Source organism: Carassius gibelio, chromosome A25, assembly GCF_023724105.1.
Source record: "Carassius gibelio isolate Cgi1373 ecotype wild population from Czech Republic chromosome A25, carGib1.2-hapl.c, whole genome shotgun sequence".
NCBI classification, from domain to species: domain Eukaryota; kingdom Metazoa; phylum Chordata; class Actinopteri; order Cypriniformes; family Cyprinidae; genus Carassius; species Carassius gibelio.
In genome coordinates this window covers 8,080,634-8,103,859 of record NC_068395.1, presented here as the reverse complement: position 1 = coordinate 8,103,859, position 23,226 = coordinate 8,080,634, and the positions used below count along the sequence as shown (strand labels likewise).

The following is a 23,226-nucleotide window of genomic DNA, read 5'->3' as shown; positions in this document are numbered from 1 at the left end:
ATCCATTTGCAGTCATCATAGTTCACATGCTGTTTAAACATACATTAACCATTAACTCAAACTTGTCATTGTTAACAACATTTGATCAAAATTACATTTTAAGTATCGAAGTGTCTAACTTCAAAAATACAACTAACCTATCCACTTATTGTCATGCATGTATTTTATACCAGGACATTACTGTTAACCATAGTCATTGCCTTATTATTACCCTTTTTTTAAAAAAAAAAAAAAAATCTTGTCAATTATCATACCATATTACTGTACTCAGACTATATTAGCGACACATTCAGAAGCAAATCCTCAATACTTAGTATAAAGTCAATTTAGTTCTCACTGTTTTGTCAGTGATAAATGCTTACAGGTCCGCTACGTGATCAATGTCTTTAAAACCCTCGTTCATGTTTGTCATTTGGCAGTGATATTAATTTACTCAAAATTATTATAAACTGAAAAAGAGCAGACAGATTTCCCAATACTATTACTAAATGAACAATACTATTACTTAGTTCTAAACTCCCAAATATTTATTAAAGAGACATCCTCAGTTTCTGTAAATCTGTATTGAAACAGTATACATTATCAAAAAGCCCTGTCAGTGTTCACAATATTAATTTGATTTGACCTGACAGGTGTTCATAAGCAGCTCCATAGAGCCTATTACAATTGTTTTGTTCAAACAAAATGTATTATTATTTTTTTTTTGTTGTTTGCTGTGCTATTTCAATTAATTCAAACCTCTTGTTATGGATTTGCTCCATTAAGGGGCTATCCACACGTTTTTGTTCAACTTATCTCTGTTCTACATAAACCACTACATAAAGCTTTTGCACTATATTACACAAGCAGGATTCACTCCTTTGTCTTCCCACCAGGCTTCTTTATGTGAGGGTGCTCTCTGGATAATTTGGTTAGTGACGTAGCCAATCTGTCACTGTTTTTCTGCCGTCAAGTCTAAAATATTTACCTTCACCATTCAAACAACAATTTAGACCCTCATTTAAATTTAGGCATGGATTTTAAACCCATTTTGGACGGCAAACTTAAATTTCACAAATCCAATCATATAAACACTCTTAAACATATTAATCCAGAGAGTGATTTAAATCAGCGTTATAAAAGACCAAATAAGTCATTATTACCAGTAGCAGACAGAGCTGGATAACCAATCCTCTTAAAGCTCGTCCCATGTTCGGCATTGTCTTTTCATTAGTTTCACTCAGAATTATCGACTTCTGTAAAGTAATTTCACTCAACACATCTGTAATGATAAAACACTCATTCCAGAGGTTAGTAACTCAATTGAAACAAAACAGGAACTGAATTGTCCCCCAAAAATGTATAGTAGCCATCCTTGTGCATGCACATACTTAACACTTTAATATTTTAACAGCTCATATTTAAGGTTTTCCTTTTGGTATTAAATCAGAAGGATTTAAACTCAAACATTGTCTGTGCATTTTACCAAGTTTGTACCTAATCTCTTATCTAATCTCAAAGTTTGCCTGTTCATTAATGATTTTTATTTTGAGAAAAATCAGCTGGGTTGTTTTGGTCTTAAAATTATTGCTCTGTTTTGGTTACTCTTTCTTAGCAGGCCAATAATAGAAGAAGAGCACAATCCCTGCCTCCACTCAAGCACTCTCTCTCTCTCTTACTGTGCAAAATATTATTTATTTATTTAGACAATTTTTGCCAAACTTTAACTTAGACTATAATATAAAATTCATTACAACATATAACCCTAAATTATTCAAATAAGTTAAAAATGTCAAAGTTTCTAGATCTAAAATCTCAGTTTAAACTGTTTAAAATACATAATGCTATGAAAATTTCTTTAAAATTATTTTTACCTTACATGCTTAATTCCCTTAACCTTTGTTATCTAAACCATCTCTTGATTAAGCAGAAGCAGTCTTCATTTTTAGCCACCACCATATCTTGTAATCATCTTATGCCATGCCTAATGACCTGCATGAGTAAAGACTATGATATAGACATATTAGTTCAATATCATTTTAGCCTCATAAGAAATTTTTGTCTCAAAATAATGACTGTCATCACATGGTCTCAGATGGTTCTTGACAGCCCATTGCCATTAACTCTTTATAAATAAGCCTCTTTTCCTCAGGGTTTGATCCCCTGGCATAGTGGCATCAAGTTGTGGACGCTTGTCACTTCAATCAGTCAAGGAATGCGGTTGCTGGTGATCAGGTCTGGAGGAGCTCACATTTTGAGGCAGATTGCTGTACTTCATACAGTTCCCCTCTTAATGATGCTCTAGGCCTATCAAGCATCCGCTCAACTCCACTACCATCTCACATATAACACCTCCCTTCAGGGCAGGTGCCCAGTGGCGGTGACCCCCTGCCTTAGGTTGTCCCCTATTGGCCTGAAGAGGATCTTACCCGTCATTGAGAAATCACCTCATGCACACTGGTAACCACTCTTTCCCGTTGAAACATCCTCGACAGTCTTCTTCCAGAATCCAGTATTTCCTGCAGCTTAGGAAAGGTGCACTCAAGAACCATGAGAGCCATTGACAGCACCTACTAGTGTTAAAACATTGAAAAAGGTTAATCAAACTAATATTTAATCGCTTAACTCAATTGGATACCTCCAAACTATCATGCTGAGATTACTCAGTGAATTTATTTTTCACACCCGTCCATTCATTGTAATTTTCTGTTGCTTCTGTAGCTGCAGCCATCAGGCCCTGTATGATGGTGGAGACTAAAAATAAGACAGATAAGTTACTGGTCATAGAACAAATAGCAATACAACTGTTTAACTATTCAAAATTATTACATCTATAGCTCAGGGTCTGTATTATGATTTTAAAGACCTCATGTCTCTTCAACAATTGCTCCTAAATTGTTATTCATTATTTTAATAATCTCTTATTTCTTACATGCATTGGGCAGTTGAACATTTAACTACCAATTGCCCTCTTAATGCATTAAATCTGAACTCTTTTTATCATGTCCTTTAGCATCTCAGCCTATGATTTGACTGAAACACTGTGCTGTACTATAAATATCTTATCACTTAAACACAAGCTCAGATAACGGCATTTTAGCTTACTTTGAATGAGAGAGAGAGAACTCTGAGGGATTCAGGACTCGTAACAATGCATTTTCATTCATTTTTAACATAATTTCATCGTACTATCATTTTACTCTAGCCCAGTTTAAAACTTGTCAGAAATTATATGCATTTTAAAAATAAACATCTTTATATTTGTATTTTTACTTTATTTTCGCAACTCAAATGTTTCTCAAAGTTCTTTGCAGTCATTGTCATTACTTTTACATCAACTTGTATTTATCCATTCACTTAATTCTGGCCATGGCTTCTGAATTCCAACATTGGTTTTAAATCTGTCAGAGGTTATCTGACCCAGGTATATTACTTTGGGTCTTGCTAGCATGCTGTCTTCAAAGTTACTTTGAAACCCCCGTTTATGTTACTTGTTTACAACTTTATCATCTCATACACAAACAATAATTTTCTTTTCTCTTCTCTTCATTTTATTTTATTTTATTTTATTTTTATGATGCTGCGTGGCTGCAATTTTGCAATCCAACAATAATATTACTCTTTTGGCCAAACATTAGTAAATATAGGAATTACAAATTTTTTTTTTTTTTCCACTCAGAACATGTCTCTGGTACTTTTACAGCTTAAGCCAGAGTCATGGTGGGGGCCAGCATGAGATAAAACAACGGCTTCATTGCAGTCGAAGCAATCTTATCTTTTAAAGCAAAACATAAGCTTCTAAGTTTTTCCAAAATGCCACTGCCAATTTGTGTGCCTACAGTTTTTTTTTTTTTTTTTCACTAACCCAGAATTCTGTTCAGTATTCCTTGTCAGGACTTTCAACAATTATATAGGAACTGGAACAGGTCTTATGATATCATTCTTTGTCATTTAAACCTTCTATGCACAGAGAATCAGATTAAATCATCACTCAGTTACTTCTGGGATTATTTTTAACAAATCCGCACATACATTTATAAATGTTTATTTCTCAGGTTCTTTCTAAGTTTAAAGCCAATCAAGTTTTTGTTTTAACATTACAATCAGAATTAAAGCTCAGACTGATCATTCTTTAAATGAATTCAGAGAATATATATATATATTTTTAAAGTCAGAGCTTCAGAGCCAAACTGTTTACAGCATTTGCTCTCTTCTGTTTCATTATTTCTATCAGGGCTGACCAGGTTACCTAATTTGTCAGTCATATTTCTATCATAAACCAAAAACATATTGAGGCGGCGATCTTACCAACAGCACTTGACTTCTGCGTGATGAAATTGCAAAGTATATTCCAGAATTTCCATATACTGGTCCAATCCAATCAGGGTCATGAAAACTACATTTTAGCTCTTTTGGGGTTGTTCCTGAGGCATCCCAGATCAATCAATACTCCCTTTGCATATATCACTATATTTTTATAGGTGCACATATGAATTATCACTATTTATTTTTAAACACTAATTTTGGATACTCTTTTCCCTAACCACTGACCTGGCCTATTTCTAAGCTCGGGGCGCCCCTGTCTGTAATGGTGGGTGATCGAGAGTTGGAAGAGCGAGATACGACTAGAACCCCCGTCTAGCGTCTTACATTCTTCTCGGGATTTCCCATACCCCTACTTTGGCTTACCCGGCCGTAAATGCACTGCCCTTTATGGCCTCTCGTGCTTTTTGGCTCTCTGTGGTTGACCCAGCACTGCCTATTTACGGCCCTATGTGTCCCTTGTCCCTCGGTGCTTGACCCAGCACTGCCCTTTACGGGTTCACATGCCTGTTAAGAATGCGTTTTTGTCCCCCCCCCGGACTGTGCACACCTAGAAACAAATTTTTACGTCTCTCTCTAAGACCTATAGGTGTGCACCTGTTCCCTCTGTAACTGTACACATCTCTAAATATCTTATATCAAGACCTACCGATGTGTACTTGTACCCCTTATACTCACAAGGTTACTTATTTACAGGTATATTGTGACACCAATTTACCTACTCCACCCTGGAGCTGGTGTCTACCCCCTCACGTCTGAGTGAGTCTATCGTTCCTCCTTCTCTCGACCCCCTCCACTTACAGACAGTCCCTAACCAATAATATTAAATCTAAAATCTTTCCTACCTTGGTTTGATGATTGATCAGGGATGTCAACAAAGAACTATTGCCCGCCGATCCTCCACCATTAACTGCAGGGGAATTTACAGTTAAAACCCAAGGACCAGATATGTCGCAATGAAGACCAGGACTCAGAGATGAGTTCAATTAATAATAATAATTTTACTTGAAGAAAATAGTTTGCAATTTCATCAGCAGAAGTCAGCTTCAACACTCTCGAAGGAGTTCGCAGGCCGCCCCCAGTACAATACAAAATCAACCACAGTTATACCCTGACAGAGGACACTAATTGCGTCAACAAAATTCTGATTGGTTCCAAAACCTAGATAAACTCTCCAAAGACGTATATCTGATATGCTGGACACTGGCAGTTGATAGTTTGTCCTGGGACTGTCTGAGCTTCTCCCTGTACAGACAGATACTAACACACGTACACAGAGAACTTATCTAAAATTCAAGGCTTTCTAGCACTGGCGATTGTCTTATCATTACGGTTGGATACACACACATAATATGTGGACATTAATCTTGAGGAAAATAAATACAGCACACATAAGGTTACACATTTCACTCTTGCTATAACTTGATTAATATTCAAACAAGAAATCATGTAATAAAATAATTAATATCAGTATGAAGGATATGGCAAATCGGCATCCACTCCTTCAATATTTTATATAAAACTTGTATATTATTGCATCGGGTGTAATTCTTTACATTTATTATCAAATGTTATTTATGAATTATTATTTTTTTTCTTTTTCAGGGCCACATCATTTAAATTTCTCTCTGTAATAAATCTTATATTATTCAAAATGTATATTTATTAATGACAAATTATTCCTAAGATTATGAGGCTCAGGTCAGATCATCTACAGGTATAAAGTATACTTGGAGCTGCTCTCCATTATGTATTTGGATTGAGAGAATGTCCACAGCATTTCAAAGAAAATCATTTGACACCAGCAAATCTCCAGTAATTGGCAAACCACTTTTTAATGATCAAGTACACCTTAAACACCAGGGCTACGGCCACACAGCTTCTGTTCCTTTCACAACCTTGTTTCCATTTTGGCTTTCAGCATTCTACTTCACAGCAGTGACTCTTGTGAGTTCACATCAGCAATCGAGGTGTCGCCAGCTCATCTCATTTCATCACGGTTCGTGCCTCACTAATTGCAATGTTCTGTTGTAGCTAATATGCATTTTGTTCAGTCTAGACGAGTCCATGGGCTTTGGACCAGGCAATTTCTGACAACGTCCCTTTCTTAAATGGAAAATCCACAGTATTCTGGCTCTGTCTTAGCTGCAGCTGTGCACAGCCGACGTTGAGCAAGAGAGTTAAAAATTAAAGCAGAAGTGATTGAGAGAGAGGAAGAAAGAGAAGAGGAGGGCTGAGATCAGAAACCGAAGTGCTGACTGCACCTTAAAATAAGTGGAAGTGCAGTGAGGGTGGTTCCAAGGAGGGACAAAATGTTAAAAATAGCACAAAAAAAAATATATATATATATATATATATAGTTAAAAAAATGTTTTGTAATTATAATTATTTTTAGTGTTTATATATTTGGTTTAATTTACTTTTTTATAATCAATACAAATTCTAAGCAAGTGGACAGCATATTCCAAATACTCTTTCTAAATATCATATTACTCAAAAAAAATATATAGTTTATAATTATAGTTTTGTATTTTTTATTTTTATAAAATATATTTAAAAAAACTACATATAAATGAGATATTTTAATGTGTGTATAATGTAAAATTGTGTCAGTTTTAATTAATTACATTTATTATTTGTTACATTAGGTTATTTTAGGTGTAGTCTGTGGCATTATGTCAAAGATGTGTTATATTTGCCATAAAATACCCATATCATGGGAGTGTACACTGTCACGATCAGTCCATATGCGCACGAAAGGTATTCTCTTTGCTTCATGAAATTAAAGTTGAAATGAACTATGTTAACAATGTCCTCAATAACTTCCTGGGCCTTGAACATGGAAGTTCTCTTGCTATCTATGGAGGGTCAGAAAACTCTCGGATTTCATTAAAAATATCTTTATTTGTGTTCTGAAGCTGAACGAAGGTCTTACATGTTTGGAATGACATGAGGATAAGTGATAAATGACAACATTTTCATTTTTGAGTGAACTATTCCTTTAAACAATTTTAGCTGCTTTCATTTTAATGTTTGACAGTAAGCCTCTGCATGTCATCTAACCTTAGGCCCACTTTCTTTTCACACATTTTATGAATATGACAAAGCTATTAACAGTCAGATCTCCCACTGTCACTTAAGATTACACAATGTGCCACATGTACAGCACACAGCCTTCATGTGTCAAACGGTTTTACAGCATAGTAGTACATCATGTTCTCATTTAACCTTTTGCAAGGGCTTTCTTATCTTTTTTCTCCCACACATAAAAGAACAGTTGATTGTGAGGCCACAAAAAGCATAAGAGAGGATGTGGACTCTCTCTCTCTTGGTGTGAAAAACAGTTTGCTGATGGGGGTTTGATCTAACATGTCTCAATGAGGTGTCAGTTGGATGCGTGATATCTTCTGCTGATAGCAAAGTTTTTACAGGCAGTGGGCTGTTGACCTTGGTGTTAATCATTGGCTCTAAGATCAGTAGGGTTGTGCATTAAAGCCTAGATAAGTACAGTGTTTAAGTGCTCATTGGAGAGCTAGGTTTTTTTTTTTTTGCAAGTCTGAATTTCCGATACTATTGGACTTCGGCTCTTTTTTTTTTTTTTTCACCCTAAGATTGTGCAACCTGGCTGATATGTGATGATTATCAGCATTTGTTTGCTCATAACCTTTTTTTTTTTTCTATGAATAGTTTGGTTATTGGTACCAATCTGGCTTCGGCTCTTCACTGTGATGTGAAGAAGTCCCTCATTATAGTAAAAAATATAGGTGAATGACCTCATGTAAGGTTTTTGGTTTCTATTTGGCTAATTTTAAGGACGATAGAGAGGACAGGAAATGATGAAGAGGAGGAAAACATAATGATATAGGCCATACCTTTTTTCACTGGGATGATATCGACATCTATATAATACATTTAAAGGCGAAAAATGCATACAAAAATAAAGTAAAATTATACAGTGTATATATATATATATATATATATATATATATATATATATATATATATAATGTGTGTGTGTGTGTGTGTGTTTTATGTATCTTATATAATATAATTGTTTACTTTAGTAAATAAACTTCTTTCTGTTTGACGTATAGACAGATAGCAAAAGTTTGAAGTAGCGACAGGGATGTAGCACAGGAAGTTAAATGTATCTTGAAAGCAGTCCGTGCAACTTGTGTGGCATTTTTCCAAGTCTTCTTGAGCAATACAATAGCTTTGTGTGGCACACAGATCATAATCATTAATAACTTTTTTTTCTTTGAAACCAAGTAACTGTAAACCGTTGTGACTAGGTTGATTCAGTGAGTTGATTAGTGAATTCAGTCTGATTAATGAATCATTCAGACTCAAACTCACCATGCCTCTCTCTGTTTTCCCCATTCTTGCATGACCCACATCTACGGTGCTCTTAGCCGGCCGAAGGCAGTAATAATCAATTACCCACAGGGAGAACTGTGACATCAGTTACTCAAAGACAGCCGAATTTAATTTCCTGCCCTCCATCCGCAGCGTAATGCCATGTTAATGGTTTCCTGCTCTGAAACATTACGGCTGCCACAATGAGCATCAATTTGTATCTGCTACGAACAGCACCACAATGAGCTTGACCTGAGACAAACACTCTTCTCTGCCACAGACTGTAGAGTTTAAACGGTACACCGAACAAGCCTTTGCAGCTTTCTGCTTTTTAACTCATTTTATTACATTGATTAGGTAGTATTGACAATGTTGCTGCAAAGTTATGTTTTCTATGACAATTGGAATTTTCTGTGATCTTTTTAGATTGACAAAAACACCAATGTTCAATTCATTAACTAATCATTCTTTTTGAATGTTGATTGTTTTCAATGAATTGGTCAAATGAGTTTTAGTCTGAATAAAAATAGTTTTTATTAGAAACACTTTCTGAATTAATGTTTCACATTTATCAAAAAGAAGCCAAATTGTAGCTGTGGCGAGTGGGGCGGGGCCGAGAGGCGTGGGAACGAGGAGTGAGGCCAGGTGTAGTGATTGAAGATGAGCTGCACCTGCGCCCCACCGCCAGTCTTGAGTCCCACGTAGGAAATGGAAGGATATAAAACTGGAGTGACGACCGTGAAGGACGAGAGAGGACCAGGCCTGGACAATATTTTATGTTTTGGTTTTTATTTGCGCGCACCAGTCGTCCGCGAGGGGCTGGTGCGCCGTTTTGTATTTATTTTGAATATTAAAATTATGTTTTGATTGTGCGCCGGTTCCCGCCTCCTTCTTCCCGATGATTAGGGAGTTTTTATCATTACAGTGGTGCCGAAGCCCGGGAGAAGGAGGGACGCGCTGCTGAAGATCCCTCGCCGCTGTGGTGAATCCGCGGTGCCCTCGAGCAGGCGAGGTATGTGCCGCCATGGACGCTCGAGGCGGTGGGCTGGAGCGAGTTGCCGGGGACGGGCGAGCTCGCTGCCGACCACCCACAATATGGAGGGGCGGCTGCCATCCGTGAGGGAGCGGAGGAGTCGGCGCCGTTCGCCAGGGGGCCGGAGCCTGCCGCCTCCGTGATGGAACCCGGAGGGGCAGGGAACGGGGGACTCCTGCCGCTGCCCAAAATCGGAGGAGCCGTCGCCGTCCACCGGGCGGCGGAGGAGTGTCGTGCCGTCCGCCGAGGGCCGTCCAGTGCCACCGCCGGGCACCGCGGAGGAGATCACCCAGCTGGTGGAGGGCCGAGCAGCAGTGCGTCTGGGAACCGGAATTTTTTTTTTTTTTTCTCTCTCTCCCCTCTCTCGTCCTTGTCGCTCCTCCTTCCATCTCCTTTTCTCTCGCCTCGTCTGTCCTACCCCCAGGTTCCTGCAGGTCCCCGTGAGCGGTCCCCCCCGGAGGGAAGGGGGGGGGGGAGTAGAGCGCAGTCTCGAGGGTACCCCCCGGCCTGCGAGGGGCGATGGGGGTATGTGGCGAGTGGGGCGGGGCCAAGAGGCGTGGGAACGAGGAGTGAGGCCAGGTGTAGTGATTGGAGATGAGCTACACCTGCGCCCCACCGCCGGTCTTGAGTCCCACGTAGGAGATGGAAGGATATAAAACTGGAGTGACGACCGTGAAGGACGAGAGAGGACCAGGCCTGGACAATATTTTATGTTTTGGTTTTTATTTGCGCGCACCAATCGTCCGCGAGGGGCTGGTGCGCCGTTTTGTATTTATTTTGAATATTAAAATTATGTTTTGATTGTGCGCCGGTTCCCGCCTCCTTCTTCCCGATGATTAGGGAGTTTTTATCGTTACAGTAGCATTTAGCGTGTTTTTGATTTAAAGCTTGTACAGTAACTAACTACTTTGTGTAAATGATAATTTATAGCTAAGCTAGCTTCATTTTCTGAGTTTGCTCAACACTGAGGCCGAATATGCGTCGTGCAAATCCTGTTTTTAAGATCTATATTTTGATCCACTCCTACAGTGGCATTTTACCCGAGGATAGTAAACAAATTTCTGTTTGTGTCTTTGTTATGGCAAATTAAAATAGTGCATAAACTGCACCTTCAAGACTTAACCTTCATTTCCCTCCCAGTGACTCATCTGTGCCTTCTCCGAGGGGCTACATTTCCTCCTACACATCCTCAGTTGACACCACCACCACCTACAACAAAGCCTGTATGTTTAACCTTGCCTGCATTCCAGACAACAGGGCATAAACAGTAACAAAAGGAGCCGCGTCCCAGACAAAATAAGCTTTGCAGTCGACGTGCAACGAACTTTGGTCTCTCTCGCAAAGTTATTTAATGCTGAATTTTTCCATCACGATTCTGCCAAGCACCGTGAGTCACAGGGTCTTCAGTGTAAAATGAATGGAGGCGTGTGAATGCTGCAGAACGTGCTGGATGAGGAAATGATGGACATAATTTCCAAGAACTTGGTCGCTTTACTGTACTCTTCATATTCTTTGTGGAAAACTGCACCAGTTTCAGCAAAGCTAAAACTGATTCTCAGGCTTGGATCAAGTATAAGTATTCATTTCTTTCAAAGGAAAACATTAAAACTTTGGTGGCAGTTAAATATTTTTCTTTTGCAAGAGACTATTCAACTGCTTTAAATTGATCAAAAGGGACAGTAATCACAAATACATGCTGTTCTTTTAAACTTTCTGTTCCTCAAAGAATTCTGAAAAAATGTATCTCAGCTTCCACAGAAAAATATTTCAACATTTTTAGTAATCATAAATGTTTCTTTAACAGCAAATCAGCATATTAAAATCATTTCTGAACAATCATGTTACACAATAATGGAGTTATGGCTGCTGAAATTCAGCTTTGCAACACAGGAATAAATTACATTTGACAATACATTCAGACAGAAAACATTTTCAATTCATTATAATATTTCACAATATTTTACTGTATTACAAATAAACCATATACTATTATTGCTACATATATTATACTACTAGAAATAAACAAAAAAAAGTATTATTTTATAAATTGTAATATATTACATTTTTATGGAGGTTTGGGGGGGGTCCTCCTCGGTCTGTATACTGTGAGGCAAGGACGGCCCTGATGTCTGCCTTACCTCCCGTCAATGTCACCAAACCTTTTTGATGCCCAATCAGCACAAGGATATGCCCTCAATTATCTCAAAAAAAAAATCTATAAACATTTTATTTTCATTTTCCATACGTTTCGGTTTTGTGATTCCTTCCATCAGATTGGTGTGCGCAGATGCGCCTGATGACTCATCCAGTCTGTGGGATCTGAAACTGTGCCTCTGATAGGAATTGGGTCACAATGCAGTATTCGTCGTCCCTCTTTTCCTGTTTTTGTTGAGGGATCCCCCTTTTCTGCAAATGAGGAATTCACACTCTTTACTATTCACTGTAATGAATTGCAAAGAATCCTCTAATGATATTACTTAATTCTGTCAGATTTTTTATTAAACTAACGCTTTTATTCCAGATTAATGAAGCAGGTTCATCAGTGCAGTTTGGTTTGAATATAAGTGAGTTATATCATATCCTGTGGACTTGGCATTTAGTGGTTTCAGGTCACTCATTGTGAACACAGCGTATACAGAGCGGATGAGAGGGTACTGACCGAGATCTGCGGGTTTTATTGCCGTGTTTGTTTGTGTGTTGTTCCTGATGAGGGCATACACTTCAGTCACTGTCAAAATGTGACATAACCACTTAGAGCTGGGAATAAAATCCTGCAATTTTGTGGCATCTCTGAAAACGGATATTTATCTACCCTGAAGCCAGCGTGTGGGCGAGCGGAGAATGGTTTGATAGGAGAGCAGACGGAGAGGGAAAAAGGAAGCGTCTGCTTCCCCTACCATTGAGTGCGGGAACCATCTCTGATATTCCAGTCTTTCAGTACAGCTTTGTATTTTCTATCTTTTTATCTGGAAGACTTACCAAACAACTCTGCTTTTGAAGCCCAGGGTCAGGGTTTGCGTGTGTGTGTGTGTGTGTGTGTGTGTGTGTGCTCCTCATTTAGGGACAAAGACCCATTTCAAAGCCCATTCCCTGAGCCTCGAAGCATGCCAAAGCAAAAGTGGGTCCTCTTCGGGCTTCACCCGTCACCTGACCTCCTGTGTGAAGCTCATGGTGCTGCAGACAGCTGTGGTTTAGGTCCGCTGACAGGATGTGGCCTGCGTTCAGAAGTGTTGGTTTCACTTTTCCACTAGTCCAGCCAGCATGAGGGGTCAAATCATAAAGAAGTGTCAGAGTTGGCTTGCAAAAATAGCCGTCAACGTAATCATTGAAATAGGACATGTGCAAATATGATAACATGACATAGTAGTGCAGTGATTTTTACCTATGATGGACCATCCAGACTGATGTAACTGGCTTATCTGAAATGTGTGTGTGTGTGTGTGTGTGTGTGTGTGTGTGTGTGTGTGTGTGTGGGTGTGTGTCTCTGTGTACACACACAAAATTGTACACAGAGACACAGAGATGATTGAACTGTTGTACTAAATCAATATCACATTTGCAAATATCCTTGATAATCATTTAAATCTGCTACTCATTTTATTTCATCACATACTCACAAAATTTCATCATAATCTCCCTACACTGCACAATGAATGTCTTATTTACCCCCCTGTCTACACTGTGTTTGTAATAATGAGAGGATTCGTGAACCTGTATAACTCAACACTGAACAAAACTTTGAGCAGTGAGTGGATTCTGATTAACATTGTGTTCAAGTAATCAAGAGTGACTCGATGCTGCAAAAACACATTGTAAGTAGAAACCCTTGAAGCTCCCCTGATCAAATATGCTGATCGGGTCAGTTGCACTGGTATTCCTAAATGTTTTTTTAACAGTCTCACACAGTAGTTTTTGGTCGCACTGTAGAGCCCTGATTTCATTTTCCGTTTCAGATTTACAGATTATCTCACAAACTAGGTGAGTAACTCTTCTGCCTTGATCTCTCGGATTCTGTAATACTGTGCTAGCGGAAATGGAGAAATAAGTGGGTTTAGCTCACATTTCCTTCCCAATTTTAATACTATCAGCCCTGTTAATAATGCAGGAAGCATAGGACATCTGTACAGTAATATGAAACGTAATCCATCCAGCGACTGGAGCCAGATACTAGCTTAAACCCCATTAGACAGCCTTTAACACATACTTCACACATCAGAAACCAGCCTCTGATCTACAGAAAGACTGTTAAAGGAAAGAGAGATGTAGTAGGAGTGCTGAAAATGACATGGTGGTATGAAAAGGGCAGCAGGTCAAAGAACCAGTGCCTCCTCTGATATCAATAAGCATTTCCTTGTACAATACAGCACACTTTAATGGTATTACATGGCATCCTGTGACAAGGAAAAATATGTTCTGTCACAAGACTAGATCAGACATTGGTTTAGTGGCAGTTAGAGGAGGTTTATATGATTTATAACAATAAAACCAAACGGTTTTTGGACTTTCAGTGCCTATCCTTGAGGAAAAGCGTGCGCTACATCAACTGAAGGACGATTTGGCATTTCTTTCACCGGCACGGACACATCGTTCTCATATTAGCGCTAATGAGGAACCGATGTTGTTGTGAGGTGTGCATTGAGAAGGTGTCTTCCCATTTCTTAATGAGTATCCGACCAGACACGACTTCAGCAGCTGCTCTGATCTTGTCAAGTATCCAGTCATTATGTTCCATTTCCCGAGTGTTCAATGAGTAACAGTGATATTTCAAAGAGTTGTTGGGGGAGCTCATAAATATTCCCAATGGCCCAGTGAAGTGCCCGCTTAGCTGCCTGCAAGCCTGTTGACATAAATTATATCTCCATTGGCATAAAGAGCCTAAGTTTGGCCTCGGATCTGAATGAATATGTTCAAACTGTAATGTCCAACCTGTGCCCACTTCAAACTTCAGACTGCAACACTGTTTTTGACTGAACACAACAGTTAAGGTCAACATAAGGTGCACATTCTCAGGAGAGATTGAAGTCTTCTTCTTCTTCTTCTTCTTCTTTTCTTCTCTCTTCACATATCGCTTGCACTGTCACCAAGGAAACAGAATGAGTGTAACTCAGTGCAACCACAGGTACACTGTTGTCATGGCAACTGGTGCAGAAATCAGGAAGAGGTCACTCATTCATCCTGCAACATAGGCTAGTTTCTTACCCAGTCTTAGCTCATTGAGTAAGAAGCACTTGGGCAAATTTGACCTTTCTGCTTTGGTAAGGCAGCATTATGTGTGCTTAAAGCTCTAATGTTAGAGCTGTTACTGCTTTGAAAAGGTTACCTCTGATTCTTCCTAGAAAGCCCTAGAAAAATCATATAATTTATTTTCTTATGCAATAAACCATATGGTCTGTGTCCATATACTGCTTGGTTCTTTTTAGTTATTAGCCCCTTTTACACAGTAAAACCAGTAAATTGCCGTAAAATTACCGGAACAACTTCACTGGTTCACACAGGCAACATCGTTCTGTCTTTTTACTGGTAAAGCACCATTCATACGTTAGTTCCAAAATACTGTGAAATTCTGTGAAATCATTCACCGTATATGACTTTTAGGCTCTGTTTACACCAGTGAGTGTTCATTCTAAAACTGTATTTTAAAATTAAACTGATCCTCGTTTACACTTGCATTTTCACTGTGTTTCAGGAATGTCCTCCATCCACTCTGACACAACTGAAAAGTCATGTCACTTGAGCATTCATGTGGGTACAACAAAGAGCATGCTGTTATTGTTTACACGGTAGTCAAGGATACGCAGACCGAATGTGCCTCACGCGCCTCGCTTGAGAATGCGCTCAGGAGATTTCTAACAGTTCGGACATTGAGTGAATCAGAGGTAAAAAAATAAAAGAAAACATAATACTGTTCAGTTTCTTGCACAGACCGATCGTTTTGTGTCTTTACACATCAGTGTATTGTCACGAGCCGCAGGATTTAAATTTTTTTTTTTATTATTTGTTTTATTGTATGTTTTAGCCGTGATTCTCATCGACTTACATTATAAGACTGATAGACTGCAACGGTTTGTGTTAAAGATCTTTGTTTGTGTTCTACTGAAGAAACAAAGTCACTTACATGCTGGATGCCCTGGGAGTAAGCAGATAAACATAAAAAATTTTGGGGGGGTGTTGAACTCACTCTTTAAGGATGCACTTTAGTAGTTTTAAAAATTTTATATTTTATATATATATATATATATATATATATATATATATATATATATATATATATATATATATATATATAATAACAGTAAATAAAAAAATTATAAAATTATTGTATTTTTTAAATTAACAATTAATACAAGTTAAACAAAGGCTTAATATACAGTTAAGGCCGGGTATTATTGCATTCATGCCATGCATTGAAAAACGCACAATTTATTTTGTATTTACATTTTTTGATTGTATGGCAATAAAATTGCATATTTTCAGCATGAAATGAAAATTCACCCTATATATTTTCTAAATGCACCCACCATACATTTTTTATTTTAAAATAAACCATTATACTCGGTAGGATGTCACAATACAGAAGAAAAGATTTGTCACTACTTCCGTTTTATCACAACTTTACTGGAGCCATTAAAGGTACAATATGTAATATTATTTTATTAAAATATAAAAAAAAAAACACTAGAACAGTGTTATATATGCTGACTTGTGTACTTACATTATCCCAAATGTTGTGCACCAAAGATGCTTTAATATGTTGTGCGTTTTATTAGACAGAACTTTCAAATGTATCTGAAGATGCAAGGTTTGGATCATAGCTTGAGTGAGGTCTGAGAAGTTTGTGTGTAAATGAGGCTAGCAGATGTTGCCCAGATGTGGCTGGTGGGTGTCGGAGGACCCCAGAACGGACCCTTTCACACACTGACAGCTTTGTTCACCTCCTCCCTCCCTTCCTAGGCTGTGATGCTGGCTCTCATGCCTGAGTTTTGAAGTCAAGACATTGCACAGGAAGTAAGGGGCTGCAATCGATTTTCTTCCTGCATTAGGGCTGGAATGTATGACCCTTCCCTCCTCCTCATCTTGTTTTTCGTCCTCCTTATGTCTCTGTTCTGGAGCTGGTCAGGATTTTGGTTGTATGCATGATCGGTTCAAAGGCCCGTGTTCTGATTCCATGTTTCCATCATATCTTATTAGCAAAAAGATGATGTTGATGTGATTTTTCTTTTTTTTCCCCGTTGATCTAATATGTTTACCATAGTGAACCTGAAAAATAAAATGTTTCATTTCTGTGTCAAATCAACCAAATTTCAGAAACTTCCTAATATTTCAGGAATATTTTAATAAACTTTTCTAATATGTTTTCTAAAGAATGATAAACATGACATGGAGCAGCCCAAATGTCATTCCAAACCCATATGAACTTCTTTCATGCATGGAATAAAAAAAGTTATTACATAAAATATTAAAGGTAAATAATAAAATAATGCACTGAAATTTAAGCAAGTGAAAATATGGTGTTTCTAAAAAACAATTATTTAGGTGTTTCACTATATACAATGAAAGTGAATGGGGACCAATGTTTTTGAGCTCCAAAAACCACAAAAAGTACCCTAAAAGCAATCCTTAAAAGTCATGAAATAGCTTTGAACAAGGATCAGACCAAAAATGTTAGCTATTTTGAGGAGTTTATTGTGAAAAGAGCACCTGGGACATTCTGCTAAACATCTCTTTTTGTGTTCCACATAAGAAAGAATATCAGATTTGGAACATCATGATTAAATGTTGACAGATCTTACATTTTTTGTCTCCTTATTCCTCAGGATGTAAGAAGCCATGACTGTGCAACAAGCCGCAGAGATCAGCCCATCTCAGGTCCAGGTCAGACTCATATGCGACCCAGAGAAGAGGAGGATGAAGACCAACAAGAAAGGCTTGCTGGTGGCATGACAACATCTAGAGAAGAGTGCTTGGGTATCCCATTAAGCTTTACTGGCACTCTGGAGAATATTGTGCAGCAGTTGGACATCCTGACCCAGGTGAACTGCTTTTTTGGTTGAATAATCCTGTTTTCTAGATCTACAGAGCAAATCATATCAGATGTATTTAGTTTTTCTAGTCAGATCCAGTCATTACATTAGGAATCCTCTCAATCTGGAATTTTGTGTAAGGGCAATAGATTTCCTCATGCAGAGTTTTAACACAAATTAACTGCACTGACCAACAGAAAGTGATTTCTGTGAGAGCTGTGCTTTATACATTGCTACTCTTTATGACAATAAACAGTGCATCTTTTTTGTCAGTAAAATGTGACTTTAACTGTTGGTTCTCTTCTCTCAGACCGTTGCCGTCCTTGAAGAGCGTCTTACGCTGACTGAAGACAAACTGAGGACATGCCTTGACAACCAGGTCCTGCTTCTGCAACAGACACAACAAGTGGATGGATCTGATGAGGAAGCCGAGGGACAATCTCTGTGAGGGAAACCCCGGTGGTCCTCACTTCAGTGGTAATTTCCTCTGGCCTGCAGAGGGGGACAGGCCAAATTCTTCTCTCTCTATTTTTTTTTTTTAGTTTAAAGACATCCAGCTGTGTCATTCTGAATGAGAACATTGGACTTAACAATGCAAAAAAGATGAAAGACACAAAGCAGTATGACAGAAGGGCAGGAGGGGGATTTGAGGGATCATACAACATGCTCACCCCCCAAAAAACATTAATGGTAACAGCCGAGGACAGCTGCAGCTAAGACAACATCCTGGTCATGTTTTGACAGCAGCGAGCAAGACATATCAGAAAAGAGACTGATAGAACAGACAAACATGCACAGATTTTTACAGTATCCAGATTGGTTTGTGTCTGCTGCATCACATGTATTATGTAAATATAGACCATTAAGAATGAATTACTTGAGTATATGGCATGACTAAGTCCCAGGCAGCATGAATGGTTTGTGCATGTGCATGTAAGGCCGAATAAGTGTCCTCAGAGACACTCACAGCCTTGTTTACTCTCTCTCAATCAGCCGCAGCCTTGTGGCTTTCCTCTGTTTGGAGGTCAGGCGGAAACAGGGAGCCAATCAACAGAAGGAACCACATCCTTCTGTGTGAAGTAGCTCTGCTTAACTCTTACATAAAAACAATGCAATAAAACGGCTGTGAAAATATATCAATTAGACAACTTTTCCCAAAGAAAAGAAAAAAAAAGTATACTTTCTAGGGTCACATCATTGAGGATTAGTGACGTCCATCTCTGGTGGGTTCACCAAAAAAGGGCTAGAGTAACCAACTCATGAATGAAGAACAAAGAGAAGGCAATGGAAACGTATGAATGTGTGCCATTGTAAAAGTGGTTATTTTGGGCTGCCTAAACAAGCATGGGTCTGTTGTTTATGGATTTGTGCACATGCAGGTTCTTGCAAGACCCACATATGGTAAAGCGGTTGCTTGCGTATGAGACAAGGGAAGGTAAACATTATCTTTAGCTCCCTCACAGACATCAGAGGACTAGTTCTTCTCCCTGCTAGCCAGGCCTGGTTGGCATAAAATCAGAGCACTTTGAGGAAATTTCCTCTGACCTTCTGTTCAAGAAAAAAAAAATGGAAAAGTGCTAGTTTGTATTATTTCTGAAATGCCACTTGCACAAAAGAAGTTTGCTCCATTTTTTTATTTATTTAGGGGAACGCCTGTTGAGAGGATTTCCATTTTAACAAGATGGTTTTATGAAGCGGAAAGTTTAAAGATAGGTATACACCTGTTGTGGGTCGGAGAGCTTAATTCAGTTCAGTTCAGTTCATGTTAATTTGTAGAGCACTTTGCACAATACAAATTGTTCCAAAGCAGCTTCACAGAAAATGTATCTTTCTACATTAAATTTAGGACTAGCATATCAGTGGTGACTAAATCCAGGTGATGTCTGTATGGCAGATATGTACAGAAAATCATGCGTTTAGTTAATGGCATATTCAAACAAACAGTCAACACTATTACACTACTACTACAGCAATGATTGCTATGATCAAATAAATGGGAAAATTTGATCGTTTTTTATGTTGGTTCAGAGTTGGTGTCATCTGAGGTGCTCGGAGGGGTTGTCATCTTCTCTTCTCAGGTGTTCTCAGATCTTTGTAAGGGATGGATCCAGATTGAAGCTTGTGTGGGTACCCATCCCATGGAAGACACAGAGAAGCAAATAGAGAAAAATTACTGTGGCTGCTGTTCAAACAAGGCAAAAAATTATAATGTGTTCAAACCATGCCAAGAATGATAATGTGTATTTCATCAGATATAACTTGAGTACAAGATTATGAGATACATTATTTGAATGCTTGGCTAAAGAGATGTGTCTTTAATAATAATTTAAACAGACAAGAGAGTGTGTCTGAACCCCAAATTATATCAGCAAGGCTATTTCAGAGTTTGGGAGCCCAATGTGAAAATGCTCTGCCTCCTTTAGTGGATTTTGCCATCATAGATACTACCAAAATAGTTTTGCGACCTTAGTGTGATAGATTTTAGGGTGATAGAAGACTAGGACAGACTAGATTAGGTATGCAGGAGCTAAACTATTTAGGGCCTTACAAGTAAATAGTAATATTTTGTGGACTATGGAATTTAAAAGGTAGCTTGTGTTGAAAATATAATTAAATCTAGCGTATGATTAAAATGATGAGTGGGTGGTGACATTTTAGCTTGACCCCAAAAGAGACCTCAAAAGTCCTAATGCATTATTTTTTTTATTATCAACCGTACTGGAGTGGAAGTTTCCGTAACTGGTCAGAGAAACCCTGTCATGTCATTTAAAACCATTCACATCTTTGTTTTAAAGTGTCTTTACACCTGTTTTTTGCTGTCTGTTAATATGTAAGTCATTTCTTATTAAGATCTAAATTAATTGTTGTACCTTTATCTTATTTTATACTTGTATTTCTAATCATTATTATCTTTGAACAGTTAAAAGCTTGTGGAGTAATTTGATGTATAAAAACGGCAACACATTGCGCTCGCTGTTAATAATAACTAAGTATTTGCACTATTTTTAACAGCTGATGGAATCTTGTAGGTGTTTGCAAAAGGGCTGCAAGGAAAATTTGCAATGGAAATTAAGACCATATGATGAATGAAAAACAATGGCTTGGGTAACACGCACTGTTAAATCATCAAAATCTCTTTAAGAGAGGTATTTTAAAAGGTCTGATGGGCTAATAACCCCCCACCCAGCTATTTTCCTTCTTTTGCTTTTTTTTCCCAGAACCTTCAAACAAGTCTTTCCTGTTAACCGAAAAACCCCTGTGCTCTTATCTTAAACTGTTTTTTTAAGCCCAACACCTTTAGAAGTCACACATTTGCTCGGCCTGTAGCAAGTCCTTTGACCCCAAGTGTGTTTTAGTTTTCTTTGATTAAATACAAGGAACCTGACAAGGTTTTGAGAAGAGAGATGTCAGGTTCAAAGGACACAGAGTTGTGTTGATTACAACAGCTGCACTTAATAAAATCTCAAGAGGAACATGAAAAGGGAAGAGTGTGTTTTTATTTCATAACAGACAGGGTTTTGTTGTTGTTGCGTTTTACATTAAAGTGGGTAGTAAAGTTGTTTTACAGATTGTTATGTCTGTCTATTTGCTTTTTTAAAAACATTTTGTCTCGATAGGTCTTTTTATTCACCCGGGAATGCCATATGTGTGAGAAATCATTGGTGTTGGTGAGTTTTTATACCATTTGTTGTGATTTTCCAAGTATTGTTTCTGGAAGAAAAAAAAAAACAGAGTAAAAAAATTATGCTGTCTCTACAATTTCCTCTCACATCTCAAACTACCCTATATTCTTTGTTATGCTTACATTTCACAAAGTCTAGAAAAGGGCCCTTTTCCTGTAAAGTCTCATGAGCTTCCAGTTTTCATAGATATCTGTTTTTTCTTTCTCGTTTCCATTCAGCTGGAGGAGGAAATGTGGGAACAGGCTGTCCCTGCTGCTGATAAGAAAGTACGGAACTTCCCACCTTCCACACATGGGACCGTGCCTTTAACTGGAAAGAGGTACTGCCAGGGGTCATTGCAAAACCAAGAACATCCATCCTGTCTCCCCACAACCTGTTTGAGAAATCTGACCTTGTCAAAACGTATTTTCTTTATATTGTAGAAATGATAAGATGAACAGAACTTCCTGTGGTGAAAAAATATATAATTTCTTTAAATGTTAGTAATTGTAAGTGGGGTTATTGCACACAGGGGTTTGCATAGACACTGAAATGTATATAATTGGCATTTTGACAGCATCTAAAACCTAAACAATTTACTACTTTTAGGTACATAGAATATTATATTAACGGAATTAATAGGCTGATTTTATTGTGTTTATTAAAATGTGACTTCTGTTGCTATTCATTTGGCAGATTGATTGATGATTGTTTGATTGATTTACATTGAGTTATTTAACTTGCATACATTGTTACAGGAAATCAATTATATATATCATTTAATCAATACTTTTTTAACAATTCATTTTTTTATTTTGTTTACTATTTGATGATATATATATATATATATATATATATATATATATATATATATAAAATGTCTTTGAAAATATAAGTTTATTGTAACTAAAATATACCTGTTATCCGCCTATATATTTATTAAATATATATTTTAATTTGTAAAATAGTGCCTATTTAAGTACTTTCACATTTTAGATATTATCAATACATATTATTTTCATTATTTTAAATGTAAAACTTTTGTTGCAATATCTATGAATACAAGTGAGCTTACAAATAATTAAAAAGAATTATAAATAAAATTGGGGTATTGACTGTTATAGTTCACACTAAAAAATTGCATATGCATTAATAAACCCAATAATTCACTAGAGTAAAAACTGTGACAAGTAGTTCCTGTCTCCCTGATTTTATTTGTTACAAAGGCAGCTTATTTTTAAAATGCTGTTTAATTTTATTAAAATGAATCTTAGTCGAATAAGCTGAACACTAAGTGTGACTACAGAGACACACCACACATTTGTGCCATTGTGTATTTGTGTACATTGTGTATGCAGGACAGCACCACAGCCCTCTTTTCTGCTCTAGTGTCCATGTGCCTGTCCAGTCATGTGCCACTCGAGCATCCAGACTTCATCTCCACATCTCAATCCTAATGGCTTTTCCTTAAGCAAGACTTTTAGCCTATTCCCTTGATGCCTCCTGACAGAGAGCTGGCAGGTGGAGATGTCTGTGTAATCTTACTTCTCCACACCCACTCTTGTTTTCTGGGTGTCTAGCCGGATGGAGTGGGTCTGAATGAACCAGTGGTGTTTGTCAATTCATCCTTAAGGAGTGTATGTGACGGTGAGACTCTGTGGCTCAGCCTTCCATCTGGCCTGATTGGATTGGCTGCGTGACAGAGTTTCACTTTAGCTTGAGAAAGTTAGGTCAAGTTAACTCCCTGGGACTTTCTTCTGCAAAAATTTAAACCCATTTTTGGGTTGTTATTCACTTTTAAATGCTTCTGTGGGGGAATCTCTTGAATAAGTGGTCATGTTTTACCCCAATA

At 37.9% G+C, this 23,226-nt stretch overlaps 1 protein-coding gene across 1 annotated transcript in view; it reads left to right on the top strand.

The window, feature by feature from the left end:
- LOC127946957 (POC1 centriolar protein homolog B) overlaps positions 1–22,063 on the top strand; it is a 36,564-nt gene extending 14,501 nt beyond the window's left edge. The window contains exons 2-5 of the mRNA XM_052543800.1: positions 17,506–17,721; positions 18,023–18,189; positions 21,330–21,380; positions 21,614–22,063. Of these exons, the coding sequence (XP_052399760.1) occupies positions 17,506–17,721; positions 18,023–18,160 (354 nt within the window). The 3' untranslated portion in view covers positions 18,161–18,189; positions 21,330–21,380; positions 21,614–22,063. The remainder of the gene's footprint in view (positions 1–17,505; positions 17,722–18,022; positions 18,190–21,329; positions 21,381–21,613) is intronic.
- The last annotated feature ends 1,163 nt before the right edge of the window (positions 22,064–23,226 follow it).